Raw genomic sequence first — 23,724 nt, forward strand, 5'->3', positions numbered from 1 at the left:
CTGTTTAGAGTTCATATAGCCACCGCTTGTTTTGATTCATCACCTAGTCTAAACCTGTCTCTAACTCTTTCACACATAAATAGGGACAGGACCAGAGCTGCTTGTTAACTCTGCTCTGGCAGGCCCTGGTTAGAGTTCATAATAACTCTTGTCCTTGGTGTTGGGCCTGAGGACAGGAATTAGATGTTGAAACAACTTTTAGAGATTTGGTACAGACCTAGAAAAGTCGAACTTGGCCTCATCACTCATCTTGCCACAGGAAGACGGCTCTGCCTGTAATTTCAGTGGCAGTGGAGACATGAAGAATGCAATAACTTAGTAACTTTCCTTATGCTGTATTACTAGTGTTGCTTTAATAGACAACCAAATAAGCATAAGAAAATGGACTTTATTTTCCAATTTCTGTAGTATCTGTGACAAGTAAAAAGAAACCTTGATAATATAGTCCCTGATAGTATTTTTAAAGTAAGAAAATCTTCCCCACAGACCATATATCCTCTCTGGAATGACAGAAGGAAGGTAGCCTGAGAAATAGTCAATCATGATGCAATTGAGTCCATCTCCAACCAGTGCCCAGCTGTGATCATGTCAGAAGACACTGTCCCAGATGAGAACTGTCTTTTTCAAAGCCACACCACATCTAGGGCTTGGGTTTCCATTTGAAGACAAGATTACAGGTGTTCTGTCAATCCTATTGGGAATTAGCCATATGGATAAGCTGTAATGCTTGTGTTCATCCTTCTGTTCACACTCACCCTTACACACCTGGTGCTCTTACTATTGCGTCGTTCAGCGTTCAGAACACAGTTACTCCAGAGATTTCTGCTTTATTTAGTTCTGGTCTTCTCAGCATCAATAGAGTATGGGACAGCTTTGGGTTTATTGAAGCACTTTAACCTGGATCTGTGAGAGAAGGCCATCCACAGAAAAGGCAGTTGCAGAGTGAATCAATCCCCGCTCAGGATCAAGGCAACAAGGACCATGTTCTAGATGGGAGAAACAGATTCTAATCCTCTCTCTTCAGAGAATGTTTTAAGGTGAGTTTGTACAACACCAGAAGCTGTGAGAGCATTAGGGCTGTGGAAACATCTTTGATCAGCACCTGACTTGGCCCCAAAGAAAGGTTGGACTGTGGTTCAGATACAGCTGGATCATTTGATCCTTATAAAAGACATGGATTCACTCTGATGGACTGCACCTCAGTGCCCATTCAGTCAACATTAGTAATGTGAGTCGTTTAGAGCAGCCGAAATTTTCTTCCAGAAAAATAATAAAAGCACCATGCACTAGTCCCGTCCCCTAGAACTTGCTATGGGAAGTAGCAGGCTTCTGTGTTCGTCTAGGCAGTCTCGTTACAAAATGATTTTTGTGTCTGAAGAGCACACAATGAAGGTGCAGGTGATTAGGGCGGGAGCTTATCCCAGCTGCTGCTACTGCAGTGGCTTCACAATGGATAGAGGTTTTTGAAAAAGACAATCTGTTACAGAGCAGGCAGTTGTATTTACCTTCCATCCTGCCCCCGATTGGCATGTCTTGCCACAGCGTTTGGGAGCTAGGGCAGGGGACAGCTTTCATCCCTGTTGCCAAACAGGACGGGCATGGGGCTGGTAGCGGGAACAGCTGGCACAACAGAAGCGAGAGTAGTATTCATTGCCACAAAGCTGGGCCTGCAGGATCAAATCACAATTGGCGAGCTCCGGCTGGTCGATGCACTCCCTGCCAGGGTCCCCAGGCTGCTCCACAGTTTCTAGGACAAAATAACCTAGGTTATGGTGTACCTATAACCTGCCATTTTAATTTCTTGAAAGCCCACTGGCCTAATGTTGATTCACTCCTTAACTTTGCAAATTCCAGAAATGGTCATTATGTGACTCCACTCTAAGTCCCAACCATATCCTCTCATAGCAGGAGTAGGACTAGATACACAGACAGACACACAGGGGGACCCTCGCTCCTGAGGTGCATCCAGGAAAGTGAGGTGATTTACAGCTCACAGAGCCCACGACATGGAGAAGGGGAGAGATCTCTGAGTTCTCTCCCTCACGCTTTCAGTGCTGCCTGTCTGAGTCGCCCGGTTCGATGTATTCCACCACTGGAAACCCCCCCCCCCCCCCACCACCACCTGCACCAAGGACTATCCCCCAAGCAGATGCCCAGCTTTTGGATAAAATCGGTATATTAGTGCGTTCATATACACAAGTGGATTGCGATTCATATCAAAGTGGGATGGCTATCTACTCTCAACTCATACATTAGTGTATGTATGCTATGTACATAAATGTATAGAGATTCATATACAAAGAAGGAAGGAAGGCAAGAAAGAATTGGATTGATCAGGAGACTTGAGCTTTATCTTACCCTACTTCCCTTCATATACAACGCCATGCTCTGGCCAAACAGGATCCCTCTCCCTCTCCCCCTTTCTCCCCTTTCCCCTGTCTTCTAACTAGGCATGGGCCCTAAGCAAAGTACACTGCCTTCCTGGGCCTCAGTTTCTTTGTCTGCAAAATAAGAGAATTGGAAGAAAGGATCTCTAAGGTCCCTTAACAATTCTTTGTTAACCTGAAAAATGTTCTTCTCCCTTTTATTTAACGATTCCTCCTTATAAAAACTATATCACTTACATTAGAGCATGACCAAAAAGAAAAAGGCCAAACAATTTTCAGAAGTAATTCTGAGAAGCCTTTGTAGGACTACTAATTGGCCCTATCTAGCTAGCCCTGCTTGAGGGGCTAGATTAATTCTGGGAAATCTTGGGAGTGGGGCTTACTCTCAGGTCCAGCCAGTGACCTGCCTGTGCTTTAAAAAAATAATAATAATAATTCCCCCCAATTATATGTAAAAACAATTTTTAATATTCATTGTTTTTTAAGTTTTGAGTTCCAAATTCTATCCCTCTGTCCCTCTCCTCCTCCCTCCTTCCTCGAGACAGGAATCTGATATAAGTTGTACATGTGCAGTTATGTAAAACATTTCCATATATTCATTTTGTGCAAGAAAACTGAGGAAGGAAAGAAAGGAAAATAGTATGTTTCAGCCTGTATTCCAACATCAGTTCTTTCCCTGGAGGCATATAGCATTTTTCATCATGAGTCCTTTAGGATTGTCTTGGATCACTAGCTAATATTCTTCTGGTTCTGCTCACTTGACTTTGTATCAGGTCATGTAAGTGTTTCAAGGTTTTTCTGAAATTATCCTATCATTTCTTATAGTACAAAAATGTATTCCATTACAATCATGTACCACAACTTGTTCAACCATTCCCCAGTTGATGGGCATACCCTCAATTTCCAATTTTTAGCTACCACAAAAAGAGCCGCTATAAATATTTTTGTACAAATAGGTTACCCTTTTTTTTTCCTCTTTGGGATACAGACCTAAGCAGTGGTATTGCTGGATCAAAGGGTACTCACAGTCTCATAGCCCTTCGGGCATAGTTCCAAATAGCTCTCTAGAATAGATCAGTTCACAAGACAACCAACAGTGCATTGGTATCCCAGTTTTCCCACATCTCCTCCAACATTTATCATTTTCTTATTTTGTCATGTTAGCCAATCTGATGGGTGTGAAGTGGTATCTTAGAGTTGTTTTAATTTGCATTTATCTAATCAATAGTGATTGAGCATTTTTATATAATTATAGATAGCTTTGATTTCTTTGTCTGAAAACTGCTGTTCCTATCCTTTGACCATTTATCAATTGGGGAATGATACATCCTTACAAATATGACTCACTTCTCTATATATTTGAGAAATGAGGCCTTCATCAGAGATACTTGTTCGTAAAATTTTTTCCCAGTTTTTCCTTTCTAATTTTGGTTGCATTGGTTTTGTTTATGCAAAAACTTTTTAATTTAATATGATCAAAACTATCCATTTTACATTTTATAATGCTGTTTATATCTTGTTTGGCCCTAAATTCTTCCCTTATCTGACAGGTAAACTATTCCATGTTGTCCTAATTTGCATACGATATCGCTCTTTATGTGTAAATCATATATCCATTTTGACCTTATCTTGGTACAAAAAGTGAGATTTGGGTCCATACCTACGTGCTGCCAAACTTTTCCAGTTTTCCCAGCAATTTTTGTCCCAAAGGCTTGGATCTTTAGATTTATCAAACAGTAAATTACTATGGTTATTTACTACTATGTGTTGTGTACCTAATCTGTTCCACTGATCTACCATTCTGTTTCTTAGCCAATATCATATTGTTTTGATAATCACTTCCCTCACATTTTTTCATTGATTCCCTGATATTCTTGACCTTTTTTCTTTCAGATGAATTGTTACTATGTTTTTTCTAGTTCTATAAAATAATTTTGGTAATTTGATGTGGCAATGAAAAAGTAAATTAATTTAGATAGAAATGTCATTTTTATTATATTTGCTTGGCCTACCCATGAGCAATTAATATTTTCCCAAATTTTTTAGATCTGCCTTTTATTTTGTGAAAAGGTTTTGTAATTGTGGTTATATAGTTCCTGATTTCTCTTGGCAAATTTCTATTATCTACAGTTATTTTAACCAATTTGGGCTTTTTAAAGTGTGGCCTGAAACACATAACAGAGCTCCCTCTCCTCCTTGTCTCTGACTTTGAACATAGAATTGGAGTGGAGCCTCATATATACACAGAGCTAAGTTAAAATGCTAGAATCACAAAATGCAACTTCACCAGGATAAGGGAAATCCTGCAAATGCTAAAATTTCAACCTACCATACAGTTCAAACCTCATAATCTGACCTCTATGAGGATGAAATCCTTAGTCCAACAATGGTGGTTATAGTTTTAGCCCTGGTTCTTCTACTGACAAGCTAGGTGACAAACAAGTCACAACTACTTTGGACCTCAACTACCTCCTTGATGAGACGATGGTAATAAAAATGGCTACCCTATCTACCTGGCAAGGTTGTTGTGAGGATCAAAGGGGTTTCAAAGAGTACTTTGAAAAGCACAATATAATTGTTTTCATTATTTCTAAGCCCAGACCCTACCTATTTCCAGAAAGTTAGTTCCCTGTAATGTAATTTTCATTACGGAGAAAATATGCAATTCTCTGAAAACAGTAAAATAGAGCAGGGATTCATCCCATCCTCTTACCTAAAGGCCTAGGACGGATCACCTTCACCTCTGTACTGCGGCTTACAGCCTGAGTCTCACTGTAGGCACTGCAGGTATAGGAGCCTTCATCACGGGCTCGTGTGTTGTTAATCACCAAGGTTCCATCCTGGGACAGGTGGATTCGGTAGCCATCACCTCGCACAGGCACCCCATTCCTGGCAAGGAAAGGAATCTTGGAATTATGCAATTGAATGGGTCTCCACCCATTCCATGGATAAGCAAGGCTGGAAAGAAGTTAGGGCAAGTGCTGAAAATCTGCTATAAGCACAAATATTTCCCAGAAGAAAACAGAGGCCATTCTTCCAGAGTGGGAGTAAGATGCCTTCTGCCAGAGTGGAATTTATTTTTAAAAAAAAGAAAGAAGGGGGCAGCTAGGTAGCAAAGTGAATAGAGAACCGGCCCTAGATTCAGGAGGACCCGAGTTCAAATCTGAACTCAGACACATGACACTTAGTAGCTGTGTGACCCTGGGCAAGTCACTTAACCCTCATTGCCCTGCCCCCAAAAAAGGGGGGGGGCAGCTAGGTGGTGCAGTGGATAAAGCACCGGCCCTGGATTCAGGAGTACTTGAGTTCAAATCCGGCCTCAGATACTTGACACTTACTAGTTGTGTGACCCTGGGCAAGTCGCTTAACCCTCATTGCCCTGCAAAAAGAAGAGAGAGAGAGAGAGAACTATTCCTTCCTTTTAAGGAGGATCTCATCCAAAGGTCAAGGCAAGAACCACATAGCAACATCACAACTATCTCAGAGCAACAAATAAATCACTCAAGCTCAAAGCCATAGTTTTATCCCTAAGTCTTCTCTGTCATCTCAATATCCAAAATTTGATCCTGATGTATTGCTTCAGCTTCACCCCCATCTGTCTTTCTAGGTCCATTGCCTTCGCCTCAATTTGGGGGATCATCTCTGCCTGGACTATTGTAATAACCTTCTAACTGGTCTCCTGGTCTCTAGTCCCATCGCCTCTCCAACTTGCAATTCACATGCTGCCAAAAACAAGTTTTCTCGTGTGCATCTCTGATCATGTCACTTCCCTGTTCCAGTGGACTGCCATTCAACTCCAAATAAAGTCTAAATCCCTTATCCTATCTCTTAAGACTTTCCCCAGTCTAACTTCTATCTTTTCCAGATTTATTTCACCACTTCCCCCTTCACACACTTCTGTGCTCCAGCCAAACAGGATGACTTTCTGTCTCATGCTTTTGCATGCCTAGAATGGACTCTTTCTTTCTCTGTCTTTTATTACTGAAATCAGTCTCTTCAAGTCCCTAATTCCTTCTCTTCCACCCCTCCCCCTGATGAAAGCAATCTCTTTTTCTTCAAAGTTCTTACTTTGCCTGGGCTTTCTCTTTGCTCTTAGTCACAGTCAACCAGAAGTTATTTCTGTCCATCTTATCCTCTTCCACAGAGTCCTGCTTTCAGTACTTTATTGTGGCATGGAAGTAACCTGAGGTCCAGATTTCTGAAAATGAGCCTAGCAGGTTCAGTAGGGCTGGCCATTTGGTAATAAGAGATAGCTGGGTGGCAAGGTGAATAGCACTCTGGGCCTGAAGTCAGGAAAACCTGAGTTAAAATCTGGTTCATACACTTGCTATATGACTTTGGGCATGTTACTTAACCTCTGTTTGCCTCAGTTTCCTCAATTGTAAAATGAGGATGATAACCACCTACTTTTCAGAGCTGTGAGGCTAAAATGAGATATCTATAAAGCACTTAGTACATAGTAGGCATTATAAATGCTAGCTGTTACTAATAATAAGAACAAATTGCTTAGTCGAAGTTAACTCATGAAACAGAAAAATTAAAAAGGCCAAATAGTCCAGGGCTACAACAGAATGCCCTCCCTGCCAAAAAGGAGTCAGAGTGTCAGAAAGAGGGGGAGAAGGTGTTAAGAATCTCAGTTTCCAGATCATTCATAAACTTTAACTTGCTTGTTGATACACTAACAGTGAGATCTTTATGTAGTGACTAATCAAAAATGAATGTTGCAAAATTACAAAGATTAAACATAACTGAAAAGGAGAAACCTAAGAAGATACTCCCACGCCACTCCTTTGCAGAGGTGAGACTGGGTCCATGAGAGTGATACACTGCACACATTGTTAGCCTTTTCCTATGTATTGATCATCTTTCATTTTTTTCTCTTTTCATTTTTTCTTTAAAATAGGTATATATATTTTTTATACAGGAAGACAGTCCTCTCTGAGAAGGGGAATAAGATATGTTGGGAAATTTTTGGTGATGTGAAAAAGCAAAAGACTTCACTGAAAACTTTTTTCAAGGGAAACAGCTGGAAAAATCTTTGTAGTATATTTCTGATAAAGGGTTGATATCCAAGATATAAGGAATGAACACAAATATATGTATGTGTCTGTATATAAAAGTTGTCAAAGGAGATGAACAAGAAAATTTAAAATTAAGAAATGAAAGCTATGAATAATCATATAAAAATACTACAAATCACTAACGACAAGAGAAACACAAATCAAAATAACACCAATCAGATTGGCAAAGATGGCAGAAGAGGAAAATGCAATTGATGGAGGGGCAGTGACAGGTCAAACAGTGGACCAAGTCTGGACTTAGGAAGATCTGCATTAAAAATCAGCCTCAGACACTTAATAGCTGTTCTGACCCTGGTCAAGTCATTTAACAGACAGTTCTGCCTCATTTTCTTCATCTATAAAATGGGGCTAACAATAGCATCTACCTCCCAGGAGTATGAGGCTAAAATGAGATATCATAAAGTGGTTTGCAAACCATAAAGTGCTATATATATGCTAGCTGCTTTCATTTATTACTGTTGCTGCTACTACTACTACTTCTTAATACTACTACTTACTACTACACTGTTGGTGAGTTGCAAAATGGTCTAAACATTCTGGAAAGTACTTTGGAACTACCCCCAAAAAGTCACTAAATGGTACTTACAAGTAGGCTAGCCACTTGGTGATGAATTCTTTGGCCAGGGCAACCCATCAAACAAACAAACAAACAAAACTAAATGGCTATCAGTACCATCAGCTTTATCGTTACCTTATACTTCTGTGATGACTTTAGCCAGTGATGCCACTACTAAATATATACTCAGAAAAGATCACAGATAAGGGGAAAAGACCCATATGTTCAAAAAAATTTATATCAGAGGGCAGCAAGGTGGTGCAGTGGATAGAGCACCGGCCCTGGAGTTGGGAGTACCTGAGTTCAAATCTGGACTTAGACACTTAACACTTACTAGCTGTGTGACCCCGGGCAAGTCACTTAACCCCAATTGCCTCACCAAAAAAGAAAAACATTTATATCAGCCCTTTATGCTGTAACAAAGAACTGGAAACCAAATGAGTGCCCAATATTTGGGGATGGCTGAATAAATTGTGACATGAATAATTTAAGAAATGATGACAGGGGCAGCTAGGTGGTGCAGTGGATAGAGCACCGGCCCTGGAGTCAGGAGTACCTGAGTTCAAATCCGGCCTCAGACACTTAACACTTACTAGCTGTGTGACCCTGGGCAAGTCACTTGACCCCAAATGCCTCACTAAAAAAAAAAAAAGAAAAGAAAAGAAATGATGACAGTGGTGGATTCAAAGAAACCTGGGAAGACTTATATGAACTGATGCAGCATCATGTAAGCAGAACCAGACTAACAATTTAGTTGATGCCACAATAATGTAAAGGAAAACTTTAGACTTAAGAACTCTAATCAGTGAAGTGAAGTGTCTACTTGCTTCAGAACACACGTGATGAAGATGCTCCCTGCCTCTTGGCAAAGAGGTGAAGACCTAGAGGTATAGAATGGTATTGGCTTGGCAAGACCAGCAGTGCAATGACAATGTCTTTTGCTTCACTGAGTCTACAGGTGGCGGCACAGCATATTCTATTGGAAACAGAACCAGATTTAAAGTACATACCTGGATTTTAATCCTTGCTGTAACATAGGGGCAGCTAGGTGGCATTGGATAGAACATAGACAAACTCATAGACTCATCTTCCCGAGTTCAAAGGTAGCCTCAGATACTTAATAGCTGGGTGATCCTGAGTAAGTCACTTAATTCTGTTTGCCTTAGTTTCCTCATCTGTAAAATGAACTGGAGAAGAAAATGGCAAACCACTCCACTATCTTTGCCAAGAAAACCTTAAATGGGGTCATGAAGAGACAGACATGACTAAACTGACCGAACAACAAATGATACTGTGACCCTGGACAAGTCACAACCTCTAAAAGCCTCAGCTGCTTCATCTGAACAATGGCAATAATAAAAGTATTTCCATTATCTGCCTTACAAGGCTTCTGTGAGGACAGCACTTTGAAAACCTTGAAGGGCTATATTAGTGAATTATCACAATTATCTGGGGAAGGAAATGGCAAACTGCTCTAGTATCTTTGCTAAGAAAACTCCAAAAAAGGTCACAAAGAGTTGGACATGACCGAACAACAATAATGACATTTATTACCTTCACTGGGGAGGCTATGAGACGGCATCTGGTTAGGTGTGATTCAGATACAAGGAAAGGTAGAGGAAATTCTTCTTCGGCCCATCGTGGAGAGATGAAGGGGAGCAAAAGAAGCCCCTACCCATGCTACAAGCCAGTCTAGGCTTTTGACAAATCTCAAGGGTGAAAGAAGATAATGAGTAGGAACTGAGGCCTTAAAGGAAAGTGTACCTGGACCATCTCACATTCACATTGTCTCCTATCACCACACAATGGAGCTGGGTGTCTTCTCCCTCAGGCACTGTAACAGTAGGTAATAGTCCTATAATCTTCAGCTCTCCTGGAGACAAATAGTAGGTTTTATCACACATGATGTAGAGTGTTCACTCCAACCCACACTCCTCAAGGTCCACCGGCCCATTCCATCTGACACCCCAAAACTACATGAAAACATGATCCACAGAGTTGCCACCATCTTCCTCCTAGACTGGTAAGGTAGACTTTTTCTCCAGAGTAAGTTAGTGGCCCTCGCCTGCTCCTACCCACAAAGTCCCCCTCAGTATCCATTATTTTGCCTTCTGCTATGGGCTGCATCCTAATCCCACTCTGCCTCTACCCATGATTCTGAGCTGGACCCAGCGCTGGTCTCTTTCTCGTCCATTGAAAGCAATGCAGGTGTAGATTCCACCGTCTTCCATGGTAGCACGACTGATGACCAGGGAGCCATCTGGCTGCTGTTGGTGTCTGCAGATCAAGCACAGTCATTTTCTTAGGCTCCATGGGGCAGATGGTACAGGATGAGGGCACAGCAAAGCTACTTAATGCAAGTGGGCCAGGTTCTAGTCATACTGAGAAGAAACCTCTTAACATACCTCTCCTCTTGGTCAAAGACCCACCAATGGCTACCCACAATATGGCAGAGTGTACCCTCTAGTTGGCTCTCTCTTAATATACCTGAAATTTTCTAGCTTTTTCTTCAAGAATGAAAGCTTCATGTGACACTTTTTACATTTTATGATAATTGTTTGGTCTATAAATTTCTAGCTTTTTTGCTTTATTCAAATTAGTGACTTTTTCGGTCAGAAATGTTTAGTCTCACTTCATCCATATTATGTACTTTTCAATCTCCAGGGTCTGATAATTTGGCACCAGAAGATCCTGGAGGTATCAAAAGCCAGTTTGATGATACTGCCAGGAGGAAACAGTTTTCTCAATGGCTATCTTTAACTAGTAATGGGGAATTAGGTGGTCCAGTCGACAGAGCATAGGCTTGGAGTCAGGAAGACCTGAGTTCACATCCAACATCAAACAGTAACTATATGACCCTAGCCAAGTCACTTAAATTCTGTCTCAGTTTCCACTTGTGTAAAACAGGGATAATAATAGCCCCTACCTACCAAGGTGGTTGTGAGGATCAGATGAGAGAATAATTGTAAAGTGCTCGACACACAGTGCCCCACCACACAGTAGGTGCTATATAAATGGTAGTTGAGGAAGAGGAGGAGTTGTTGCCATCAGAGTAGGAAAAGGAGCAGGAAGGCTTTCCTCATCTGTGTCCAATCCTCTGTCCATTCTATGTCCAATCCTAACATTCTTGGGAGAGCCAGTGGGGTGGGTGACGGTTGGTGGAGTTCCCTTGCAGAGCATTAGAAACTATAGTGATGGCAGAAACCTTTCTGGGATGGCCAGGCCCACTGGGAAACAGGCAAATGTGCTGCTTTCGACTTCCATCACCCTCCACTAGGGGCAAAGTTGGAAATGGAAGGAAGAGGTTAGACTCACCTGGGTGAGGAAGGAGGCTGTCCATCTTTCTGCCACTCGATGACTGGGGGAGGGTAGCCAAGTGTTCGACAGGGCAGTTGGACACGCTGGCCCACGCTGGCATCCACCACTCCTGGCTGGTTCCTGTCAAAGCTCAACCTGTAAAACACAACCATCTCATGTAAAAATGCTCTTGTATCTGCTCCCTCTTCTCCACTGCTTCAAGTACCACCCTAGTCCATGCTTTCAATACCTCTGGTCCTAAGGTACAGTCTCTCCCTTTTCCAATCTATCTTTCCCCTCTCCTCCATTATTTTCTCATTTCAAAAAGTTTTATGAAACCAGAATACAAGAGTTATTTTTCTTCCACTTAAAAAAAAAACCACCTACAATCTTGGCAAACATTTTCACAAACAAATCATGATCAATCTCAAGTCTAGCCTATGGAAGCTTACATGGAGAATTAAACTAAATTTCTCTTCAGGATATAGCAAGTTAGTAATTTAAGGGGGTAAGGTGACACAATGTTTTCCTTGGGATCGGGAAGACCTGAATTTGAATCCTGCCTCAGATATGTCCTATTTCTTTGATCTCGGGCAGCAAATCACTTAACCTCTCAGCCTTGGTTTTCTCATCTATAAAACGAAGTTAATAATAGTAGCTTCTCCCCAGGGGTTGTTGTGAGAATCAGATGACATATTTGCATACCTACGTAAATATTTTTCCAAATTATGTAAACATGACCCCCAAAAAAACTCCAAACACAAACTATGTAAACATGAAGATGGTGGAGAAAGAGGAATAGCCTAACTTCCCACACACCATGATGACGATCTCAAGAAGGTGCCATTCTAAATACTGATTAGGAAAGTCAAGAAGTCACAGTGAGTAATCTTTCCAGCACAAGGCAGCTTAGGGAGACGGACAGGTCTGTAGACTGGGAGGGAATCTGGCCATGGATTGATTCATGGTGGTAGTGGTGATGAAAAGGAGAGGGAACATTCCAGTGTCCAGAAACTGAAAGAGCTGAGACAGAGCACAAGAAAGATCCCAGGGGATCCTTTAGCAAGCACTGGATGCAGGGATGGGTGCCATCTGACAGCTTTGTCACTCATCACACAGTAAAGAATCACAGATCCAGGACAGAGAAGAGTGGTGGTAAACATTGGTCCTCATTTTGACTAAGATGCACATGGTGGCTATGTGGTTCTTAACCCAGGAGCTGAATGCAGGCCTCCCAGCAGGCCAAGAGTGGCCAAGTCTAAGGCAGCTAGGTGGTGCAGTGGATAGAGCACCGGCTCTGGAGTCAGGAGGACCTGAGTTCAAATCTGGCCTCAGACCGTTGACGCTTACTAGCTGTGTGACCCTAGGCAAGTCACTTAACCCCAATTGCCTCACCGAAAAAAAAGAGTGGCCAAGTCTAGCAGTAGTTTGCTAAAACTCCCAACCAGAAACAAGCCATTAAACCCAAACCTGGGTCAGGAACTTGTAGAACTCAAACCAGGAGGACAGAGAACAGATCTTTCCCCTGGATCACACCACTTTGTGAGCACTAAGCACTTACAGGCCCCCCACCTGAATCTGTGAAAGTAGAAGAAGGACAAAAGCTCAGGCTGGACATCTCCCCCTCTCCCTAAAGTATACAGAGCCCAGCACTAACATAAAATGTGAAGTCAAGGAATAGACTGGAAGGAGTAAACAACAACAACAAAAAACCTAATCAAAAGAGCTATTATGGTGACAGGGATACTCAAAACACAAACACAGAGGAAGAGAATGACTCAGAAAAATCTACAAGCAAATCTTTAAAAACAAATATAGCTAAAAAAAATACAGCTTAGACACAAGTGCAACATGAATTTCAGAAGAATTCAAGCAAGATTTCAAGAAAAAAAATGTGAAATACATTACAGGAAAAGCAACTGACCTGGAAAATAGATTGAGAGATAATTTAAGAATCAATGAACTACCTAAGAAATAAGAACTAAGAAATCCATGAATAAGAGAGAGAGAGAAAGCCTAGACATCATATTTCCATAAATCATAAAAGAAAGCTGTCCAGATATCTTGGAACCAGAGGTCAAAGTAAAAATTGAAAGAATCCACTGGTCACCTCCTGAAAGTAACCCACAATTCCAGAGCTCCCAGATCAAGGAAAAAAATAATACAAGCAGCCAGAAAGAATTCAAGTACTGAGGAACTACAATCAGGATCACAGAAAATTTAGCAGCCACAACTAAAAAATAGCAGAGATCTTAGAATATGATATTCAGAAGGCAAAGGATCTAGGCTTACAACTAAGAATAATATACCTTGCAAAACTGAATATAATCCTACAAGAGGAAAAACATACCTTAGCAAAATAGAATACTTCAAAGCATTTCTGAGGAATAGCTAAATAGAAAATGACATATAGACATAAATTGAAAGAAGCATAAAAAGATAAACATAAGTGAGAAATCATAAAGAACTAATCAAGGTAAAACTGTTTACATTCTTTTAGTGGGAGATGATACATGTAGCGATTTTTCATCAGAGGTCATAGAAAGAGTTGAATTAGACAGAAGGTCTGGGTGTGATTCTGTTGTCTTTGGAGGATGTCAAACCAAGAATAAAATGGGATGGGGACAGAGGGATGCACTGGGAGAGAAGGGGAGGGAGGGAAATGTGTTTCACATGAATCAACTTTATATAACAATAAGGGAGCAAGAATGAGGGGAAGTGGATGACACTTGAACCTCAGTCTCATCTACCTGCAATATAGAAGGGAAGAATACACCCACATCTGGGTACATAAACACATCTTACACAACAGGCAAAAAGAAATGAAAGGGATAAGGCAAAAGAGGGAAATAAGAGGGAAGGTCGATTATGGGAAGCATTAGTCAGAAGCAAAACAAACTCAAGGTGATGGGAAAAGGGGGAAGAATAAATATAAGAGAATAGGATGGAGGGAGATACATAGCAATCAAAACTGTTCATGTGAATGGGATAAACATCCATAAAATAGAGGATAAAAGAATGGATTAGAAACCATAATCAAACAATATGTTGTTTATAAGAAACACGCTTGAAACGAAAAAGATACACATAGAATTAAAATAAGGGACTAGAGCAGAATCTTTCATGCTTCAGCTGATTTTTTTTTAAGGCAGATAGCAGTCATAATCTCAGACAAAGCAAAAGGACAAAGAGACCTAATTAAGAGATAGAGAAACTACATTTTGCTAAAAGATATAATAGACAATGAATATCAATATCAATAATAAACATGTATGCACCAAATAGTATACCTTCTAAATTCTTAAAGGAAAAGTTAAATGAGTTACAGGAACAAATAGACAGTAAAACTATAACATAGAGGAATCTCAATTCAACCCTCTCAGACCTAGATAAATTGAACCAAAAAATAAACAAGAAAGATGTTAGGGATCTCAAAAGAATTTTAGAAAAGTTAAATATGATAAACTTCAAGAGAACATGGAATGGGGACATAAAGGCATTTTTCTATTTCTCAACTCTGCATGACACCTTCACAAAAACATACCACATATTAACACATAAAACCTTAAAAATAAATGCAGAAAAGCAGAATTATTAAATGCATCTGTTTTCAACCAGAATACAAATATAAATTACATTCAATAAAGGACCTTTGAAGCAAAGATTAAAAATTGGAAACTACATATTTTAATACTAAAGAATGGGTGGGTCAAAGAACAAATTATGAAAACAATAATTTCATGAATAATAATGACAACTATGAAACAACATTCCAAAATTTGTGGGATAAAACCAAAGCAGTTCTTAGGGGAAAATTCATATCTCTAGGCTCTTTCACCAATAAAAAACAGTAAGAACAGATAATAAATTTGGTTTGCAACTGAAAAAAAACCCTAGAAAACCAATAAATTCAAAACCTCCAATTAGGGGCAGCTAGGTGGCGCAGTGGATAGAGCACCGGCCCTGGAATCAGGAGTACCTGAGTTCAAATCCAGCCTCAGACACTTAATACTTACTAGCTGTGTGACCCTGGGCAAGTCACTTAACCCCAATTGCCTCACTAAAAACAAAACAAAACAAACAAAAAACACCTCCAATTAAATACCAAAACAAAAATCCTGAAAATCAAAGGAAAGATTAACAAAACTGAAATTTTAAGGAAAACATTGAATTAATAAATAAAAGTAGGATTAGTTTTAGAGGGCAAAAACAAAATAGACAAGCCATTTGATTAGGAAAAAAAGAAGAAAACCAAATTACCAACATAAAATAGGAAAAAAACAAACTCACAACCAATGAAAAAATAAAAGCCATTATTAGGAACTGATTTGCCCAACTATCTGCTACTAAAACTGATAATCAAAATGAAATGAACATTTATAAAAATGTAAATTGCCCACATCAATAGAATTGTAAATAGAATACTTTATCTTAGAATAGCTTTAAAAAAAATAACCTTAAAAGAGCTCTCAAGGAAAAAAGATCAAATTACAAGTGAATTCTACAAAATATTTAAAGAACAATCTTTCTAATACTATATAAACTATTTGTAAAAAAAAAAATCAGGTAAAGAAGGATCCTACGAAATTCATTCTCTCACACTAATATGGTTTTGATATCTAAACTATGGATCTCAAAACAGAGAAAGAAAGCTATAGACCAAGTTCCCCAATGAATTTTGATGCAAAAAAAATGTAAATAAAATGATAGGATATTGTAGCAATATATCACAAAGATTTTATGTTCTGACCAGATGGGATTTATACCAGGAATACAGGGCTGGTTCAATATTAGAAAAACTATAAGCATAATTAACCATTTTAATAACTACACCAAGAAACATATGATTATTTTAATAGATACACAAAAATATTTTTGACAAAATACAATACCCATTCCTGTTTTTTAAAAAATACCATAAAGCATAGGAATAAACATCTTTCCCTAAAATGGTACGTAATACAACTTTTCCAATAATCTCAGAAATGAAGCAAGGATGCTCCTTATCACCATTCAATAGTGTACTAGAACTGCTAACTATACCAGTAAGACAAGAAAAAAGAAACTGAAGGAAAAAGCATAGACAAAGAGGAAACAAAAATATCACTTTCTGAAGATGATATGATGGTATACTTAGAGAACCCTAGTCAACTAAAAATCTAGCTGAGACAATTAACAACTTCAGCAAAGTTACAGGATACAAAACAAACCCATACAAATTACCAGCATTTCTGTATATAACCAACAAAACTCAGAAGACAGAGATATGAAGAGAAATTACAATTAAAATAACTATAGATAGTATAAAAAACTTGGAACCTATGGGCCCTCCTATGACATCCAGGAACTATATGAACACAATTTCAAAGCACATCTCACAAATAAAGGCATATCTTAATAACTGGAGAAATATTAGTTGCTCATTTCAATATAATGAAAATGACAATACTATTTATTCAGTGCCATACCAATCAAACTACCAAAGAATTACTTTATAGAGCTAGAAAAAAAAATAACAAAATTCATCTGGATGAACAAAAGATCAAAAAAATCACAGGTAATCGATGAAAAAATTGGGAGGGACACCTAGCAGTACCAGATCTCAATCTAAACGGCTATAATTGTCAAAACATTTTGAAATTGGGTAAGAAAAAGAGTGATTAGGCACACAATTGAAAAAACAAATGAGCACAGGGACTTCCGGGGTGGAGCCAAGATGGCAGAGGAAAGGCAGTGAGCTCCTGAACTCATGACACGATCACTCCAAAAAACATCCAAATAATGCCATAGGAAAATGCCCAGAGCAGCAAAACTCACAGAAGAATGTGCTGAAATCATCTTCTAACCAAGAATGGCTTGGAAGGTCAGAAGGAGGGAGCTGCTGTGCTAATACAGGAGTCGAGCCCAACCCCACAGTCACCCTGACACAGATCCAGTCCCAGGAAGACCTCACCAGAGAAGGAGCCCCCCAGAGCCTCTGAATCAGCTGAAGCACCAGTGTTGTCTGGAACTAAGCTCACACTCTGGTGAGTGGGCTGAGCCCTGGGCAGGGGGGAGACTACAGGGGTCTATGCTGGTGCTAAGGCAGAACTTGAATTTTTCACCCCTGCTGAGAACCAGGAGGTAGGCTTGAGTAGCAGTGGCCCAGGTGGGGGAGGGGCACAGGCTCCTCGGAGCTAACAACCACAACACACAAAGCTGGTTGATTAGCAAGTTGGTCTGGGGTCATCTAGGACCAGGAAACAGGCCAAGTGAGTGAAGAACTTGATCCTCCTTCAATCATACCACCTGGGACTTCTAAAGCTTAGGATACTGCAGCCTGGAAACAGTGCCCCACTTTAAGGAGCTAAAAGTCAAGTAAAAGAAAGGCAAGATGAGCCAACAGAGAAAGGGGAGGACCATAGAAAGTTTCTTCAGTAACAAGGAAGACCAAGGTGCACCCTCAGAGGAAGATGTCAACATCAGGGCCCCTATATCTAAAGCTTCCAAGAAAAATATGAATTGGTCTCAGGCCATACAGGTGCTCAAAAAGGACTTTGAAGATAAAGTTAGAGAGGTAGAGGAAAAAATGGAAAGAGAAATGAGGGGGATGCAAGAAAGACATGAGAAAAATGTCAACAGCTTGAAAAGTCAAATTGGCCAAATGGAGGTACAAAAGCTCTCTGAAAATAATTGCCTAAGAATTAGGACTGAGCAAATGGAAGCCAGTGACTTTATGATAAACCAAGACACAATAAAGCAAATCCAAATGAATAAAAAAATAGAGGGCAATGTGAAATATCTTCTGGGAAAAACTGCTGACCTGGAAAATAGGTCCAGGAGAGATAATTTGAAAATTATTGGTCTACCTGAAAACCATGATCAAGGAAAGAGTTTAGACATCATCTTCCAAGTTATTCTCAGGGAAAATTGCCCTGAAATTCTAGAAGAAGCAGCTAAAATAGAAATTGAAAGAATCCACTGATCACCTCCAGAAAGAGATCCCAAAAGGAAAACTCTAGGAATATTATAGCCAAATTCCAGAGCTCTCAGGTCAAGGAGAAAATATTGCAAGCTGCCCAAAAGAAAGAATTCAAGGACTGTGGAGCCGCAGTCAGGATAGCACAAGATCTAGTAGCTTCTACATTAAAGGACTGGAGGGCATGGAATATGATATTCCAAAGGGCAAAGGAAATGGGATTACAACCAAGAATCACCTACCCAGCAAAACTCAGTGGAATCTTTCAGCAGAAAAAATGGGACTTTAATGAAAAAGAAGACTTTCAGGTATTTGTGATGAAAAGACCTGAACTGAATGGCGAATTCGACTTTCAAATACAAGACCCTAGAGAACCATAAAAAAATTAGAGCTGGGGGACATACCTGGGGTCATACAGTGGACAACTGTCTTGTGTCTGAGGCCAGGTTTTGGCTGGGATCCCCCTGGGTCCAGGGGTGGTGCTTTGTCCACTGTGTCACCTAGCTAGGTGATGACATCTTTAGGGTTAAATTGAGGGGTGAAGGGAATTCACTGGGAGAGGGGGAAGGGCAGAGGTGAAACCCTACATGAAAGAAACAGGAAAAGGCTTATGGAGTGGGGGAAGAGATGGGAGAGGAGTAGGGCAGTAAATTAATTTTACACTCATCAGAAAAGGCTCAAAGACCTTAAACTCATGAGAGCTGCCTCAAGGAGGGACTAACAGACATACCCAACTGGGTGTAGTAATCTGGGCAGTAAATGAGCCTAACACTCATCAGAATTGGCTCAAGGAAGGAATAATGTACACACTCAATTGGGTGGAGTAATCTCTCTAACCCTGCAGGAAAGTAGGAGGGGAAGGGGATAAAGAGAGAGGGGCAAAAGAAGGAAGGGCAGAGTGGGGGAGGGGACAGACAGAAGCAAATTCCTTTTGAAGAGTGATAGGATGAAAGAAGATGGATAATAGAATAAATATCATGGGGAAGGGAATAGGATGGAAGGGAAACTGTTAACAATAGTAATCATGAAAAAGAAAAGGGGGAAAAATTGTACAAAAAATATTTAAAGCAACTCTTGGTGGAGGCTAAGAATTGGGAATCAAGGGAATGTCCATCAATTGAGGAATGATGGAAAAAGCTGTGCTATATAATTGTAGTGGAATGGTCTTGTGCTACAGGAAATAACAAACAGGATGATCCCCAAAAAACCTGGAAAGACTAATGAACATCGATGTATAGTGAAGTGAGCAGAGCTGGGAGGACATTGTGCATAGTGACAGCAGTATTGTTCAATGAGTAATTGTGAATGACTTAACTACTCTCAGCAATGCAATGATCCAAGACAATCCCAAGGAACTAATGAGGAAGCTTACTATGCACCCCTATAGAAAGAACTGATAAAAAGAACACTTGTGGATTGTACATATATAACCTGGTTGCAATCTTGTGGAGGGGGGAGGAAAGTGAGGGAGGGAAGGAGAAAAATTTGGAACTTTAAATCTTATGAAAATGAATGTTGAAAACTACCCTTATATGTAACTGGAAAATAAAATATATAGTTGTTGCATACAGCAAAAAAAGAACAACAAATGAACACAGTAACCTAGTGTTTGATAAGCCTATGAATTCCAACTATAGGAACAAAACAACAAAAATTGGGGCTACTGAACAAATATCACTAAGAAAATTGGAAGAAACTAGGTACAGACCAACATCACATACTATATACACCAAGATGAGCTCAAAAGGAGTTCACATTTTATACAGAAAAGTTAACATCATAAGTGAAGTATGAAACACGAAAGAGATGGTATATGGTATGACACTGAAATAATGAGAGCCAGGGGTGGGACTAAAGCAGTATTACCTGGGCCCTGGCTGATGGTGCCTGTGGGAGCTGGGCCTCTGACCCTGCCACAAATCCAGGTGTCTATGGTCCTGGATCCGAGGAAGATTCCTCTCAGCCTCTGCAGGCGCTGTCCTATCATCCCCTATCATGAAGCAGAGAAAAATGCTAAGGCAGACTTAGAAAGAAGGGCAAGGGCAGAGAACTTCACAACTAATCCCCCAGGGAAACCCAAGGAGTCTAGGAATGGGGTCCTGCCATAGGTTCACAAATACCAAGGCACAGTACCTCTGGAAATAAAAATGTTAAGGCCTTTCCAGAGGATGCCCCCTGGGTTCCTACAGGGGACATGACTGCTGACAGAAAAGGCATTGAATGGAGGGCACACAATCAAAACAATCCTCCTACCCCCTAAGTTTAAACCTTCTCATCCCAGGGAAAGGGTGGGCAGAACAGAACAAATCCATTAAAAATCCCACTGGAGGGGGTGTGACCAAGTGACCTGTGATCCAGAGTTGAATGTGGCGACTGCTGTCCTGGCCCCCAGTAGAAGTACTGCAGGTGTAGGTGCCAGCATCATGCTCACTCACTGAACTGATGACCAAGGAGCCATCTGGCTGCAGATGGTGCCTGTGGGAGGCCACATATCAAGGGATAGAGCCCTGCTTGAACCCCACCACACCCAATCCAGAGTCATCCCCCCCCCCCCGACCCCCAACCCAAGTGTGGTAGAGGAAAAAACCTTGTTCCTGGAATCAAAAGACTCTGGGCTCAAGTCCTGTTTTTAGTTAGTTTGTTTGTTTTTTGGCAGGGCAATGAGGGTTAAGTGACTTGCCCAAGGTCACACAACTAGTAAGTATTAAGTGTATGAGGTCAGATTTGAACTTAGGTCCTCCTGAATCCAGAGCTGGTGCCACTGTGCCACCTAGATTCCCCCAAGTCCTGTTTTTATTAATGACAGTTATCCCTTCCACATTGTGACTTTCCCCATCATGGTTTCTATATATCACAGGTTTGCATAAGAAATTAAGTGGGAATTTTAGGGGAATTTCTTTCTTTCTTTCTTTCTTTTTAGCAGGGTAATGAGAGTAAAGTGACATGCCCAGGGTCACACAGGGGAATTTCTGGAAGCCACAAACAACATGTGAAAATTGGTAGATGACAGAAAAAGTTTTAAAATTCAGAAATGCATAAAACATATGTATAGTATTATATATCAACATATTTTATCTATTGATAACATAATAATTCAGAGTTCTTCTCTGGTATGAAGAGAGGGCCAAAAAAAGTTTATGCAGATTTTTCAGATTGCCGGGGCACGGTGTCCCAGCCCCTGCAGTGTGGAAAGGATAACTAGACTTAGCTATCTGACCTTGGGCAAAACTCCTAACCTCTCTTGAGACTCAGTTTACTCAAGAGGAAAAATAATACTTTCTCTGCCTTTCTCACAGGGTTGTTGTGAGGATTAGGTGAAATAATGGATTTAACATGCTTTATAACCAACAAACTATGTAAATAATAACACATAAAGCATCATATAAATAATGTTTGTGTTATAATTAAATATTTACAAATAATTTTCTCAATAACATCCTTGAAGTGATAAGCCCCATCTGGTGAGACCTGTGGGTAGACCTGCCCCAGGCTTTCCCTCTGTCTTCCCAAACCCCCAAATCCTACATTTGGAGGGGAACATCTTGAGTTGTAGAGAGTCAATTGGATTGTGGGAGAGAAGAGTTTCTTTTTTTGTTTGTTTCTTGGTTTTTTAGGTTTTTTGCAGGGCAATGAGGGTTAAGTGACTTGCCCGGGGTCACACAGCTAATAAGTGTCCAGTGTCTGAGGACACATTTGAACTCAGGTCCTCCCAAATCCAGGACCAGTGCTTTATCCACTGTGCCACCTAGCTGCCCCCATAAAGAGTTTCTTTACCTATCTGATGATCTGATTGGCTTTCCATTTTTCTGCCATTTCACATCAGGGCTGGCATCTGCCATACAGAAGAATCGAACTATCTGCCCCAGGGTGACCTGAACCCCGGAATATTCTGTCTTGTCCAAGACAATCCTGGAAAATGGCAGGATGACACATGATGATTATCAGCCCATAAACTCTTTGAGGAAAGGGAAGGTTTCTTACTCATCTCTGTATCTCTCAGTACCTGTTAGCACAGAGGGCTAAATACTGAACCAATCTTGGTTGAGTGATCAAATATAACCATTTTGTTATTTTTTTTAACCCTTGGCTGATTAAGGATTTTTCCTCTTTTCATAGTTGTTATTTTCCTAATTTTTTTATGATATGAACCTTTTCCTTTAGGTTATCACATGTATTTACAACTTATTTTTATATATACTATAAATGCTGGTTTAAACCTATTTCCTACCAAACTGCTTTCCACTTTTTCCACAGTTTTGTTGAATAAAGAGTTCCTTCCTTAGTACTTTGAGTTCCTGGTTTTATCAAAGGCTAAAGTACTGTAATGATTGGAATGATGCCACCTACTGGAGACTTGCTGTGGGAAAGCTCCACCATGAGGAAAATGCCTCAGAGGCATTGTGGCTTTTCCTTGGCGTCAGGAAATGACATTTGCTCATGGGTGCTGTCTATCAAGACTACCAGCCAATCAACTTGAGGAGCCTCCTATTTTCTGGGAGGAGACAGGAAGGAGGAAAGGGAGCCTGCGCGGAGAGCTCTTGCGCTTTTGGGTTCCTGACTTGGTGGTGGTGGCGGCAGAGGACTTAACAGGAAATTTGAGGAAAGATAGGAATGCCAGGCTGTTGAAATTCTGTTCTCAATCTTTTTCTTTCTATTTTCCAATAAACCCTTAAAAACCTAAACTCATTTTATCAGTGATTTTAGTCAGTTTCCCCCAAAACTGGGGGAACAGATTAGAATCCACATTTAGAATCTTAAATTATACAGTACTATACATATTTCCTCCTAAATCTTGCATACCTAATCTGATTTGATCAATTTAAAAATTTTTCTACCAAAATGCATTCCACTTTTTCCATGGTTTTGATGAAGAATGAATAATGTACTTCTTTAGTACTTCGTGTTCCTGGGTTTAACAAAGATTATTGTACTAAAATGATTAATATGGTAATGTTTTACATTATTGTACATGTATAACCCATATCTGATTACTTACTGCCTCAGGGAAAGGGAAGGAGAGGAAAGGAAGGAGGAATAAAAATTGGAATTCAAAACTATAAATAAAAATGTTTATTTTTTTTTAAATAAAGTTAATCATAAAAGAGAGGACATTTTTCTAATGCTAAAAAAAAAAAATCAAAGACCATAGTACTATACATATTTCCTCCTAAGTCTTGCATATCTAATCTAATTTGATCAACTTAAAATTTTTTTTACCCAAAATCAAAAATTTTCATAACTTCTGCTTTATCATATAATTTCAAATATGCTATTTCCCACCTCTCATCTTTCCAACTTTTTTCATTATTTCCTTTGATATCCTTGACCTTTTGTTAACACCTCCATATGAATTTTGTCATCATCTTTTCTAATTCTATAAAGTATCTCCTTCATAGTTTGCTTGGCTTTAAGCCTATGGGCTATTTGTACAATATCATCATTTTC

The 23,724-nt window shown here is 40.0% G+C and overlaps 1 protein-coding gene across 2 annotated transcripts in view; it reads right to left on the reverse strand.

Moving 5' to 3' along the window:
- Positions 1–379: 379 nt before the first annotated feature.
- PAPLN (papilin, proteoglycan like sulfated glycoprotein) overlaps positions 380–23,724 on the reverse strand; it is an 89,868-nt gene continuing 66,523 nt past the window's right edge. The window contains exons 20-27 of one of the 2 annotated variants that reach the window (XM_043982757.1): positions 22,054–22,188; positions 20,627–20,754; positions 20,146–20,269; positions 11,340–11,477; positions 10,174–10,301; positions 9,789–9,897; positions 5,101–5,276; positions 380–1,747 (exon numbers count right to left, since the gene is read on the reverse strand). In XM_043982757.1, the coding sequence (XP_043838692.1) occupies positions 1,572–1,747; positions 5,101–5,276; positions 9,789–9,897; positions 10,174–10,301; positions 11,340–11,477; positions 20,146–20,269; positions 20,627–20,754; positions 22,054–22,188 (1,114 nt within the window). In that variant the 3' untranslated portion in view covers positions 380–1,571. The remainder of the gene's footprint in view (positions 1,748–5,100; positions 5,277–9,788; positions 9,898–10,173; positions 10,302–11,339; positions 11,478–20,145; positions 20,270–20,626; positions 20,755–22,053; positions 22,189–23,724) is intronic. The other variant, XM_043982759.1, reaches the window with a different exon arrangement.

The sequence above is a fragment of the Dromiciops gliroides genome, chromosome 2 (assembly GCF_019393635.1).
Source record: "Dromiciops gliroides isolate mDroGli1 chromosome 2, mDroGli1.pri, whole genome shotgun sequence".
In the NCBI taxonomy this organism is placed as follows: domain Eukaryota; kingdom Metazoa; phylum Chordata; class Mammalia; order Microbiotheria; family Microbiotheriidae; genus Dromiciops; species Dromiciops gliroides.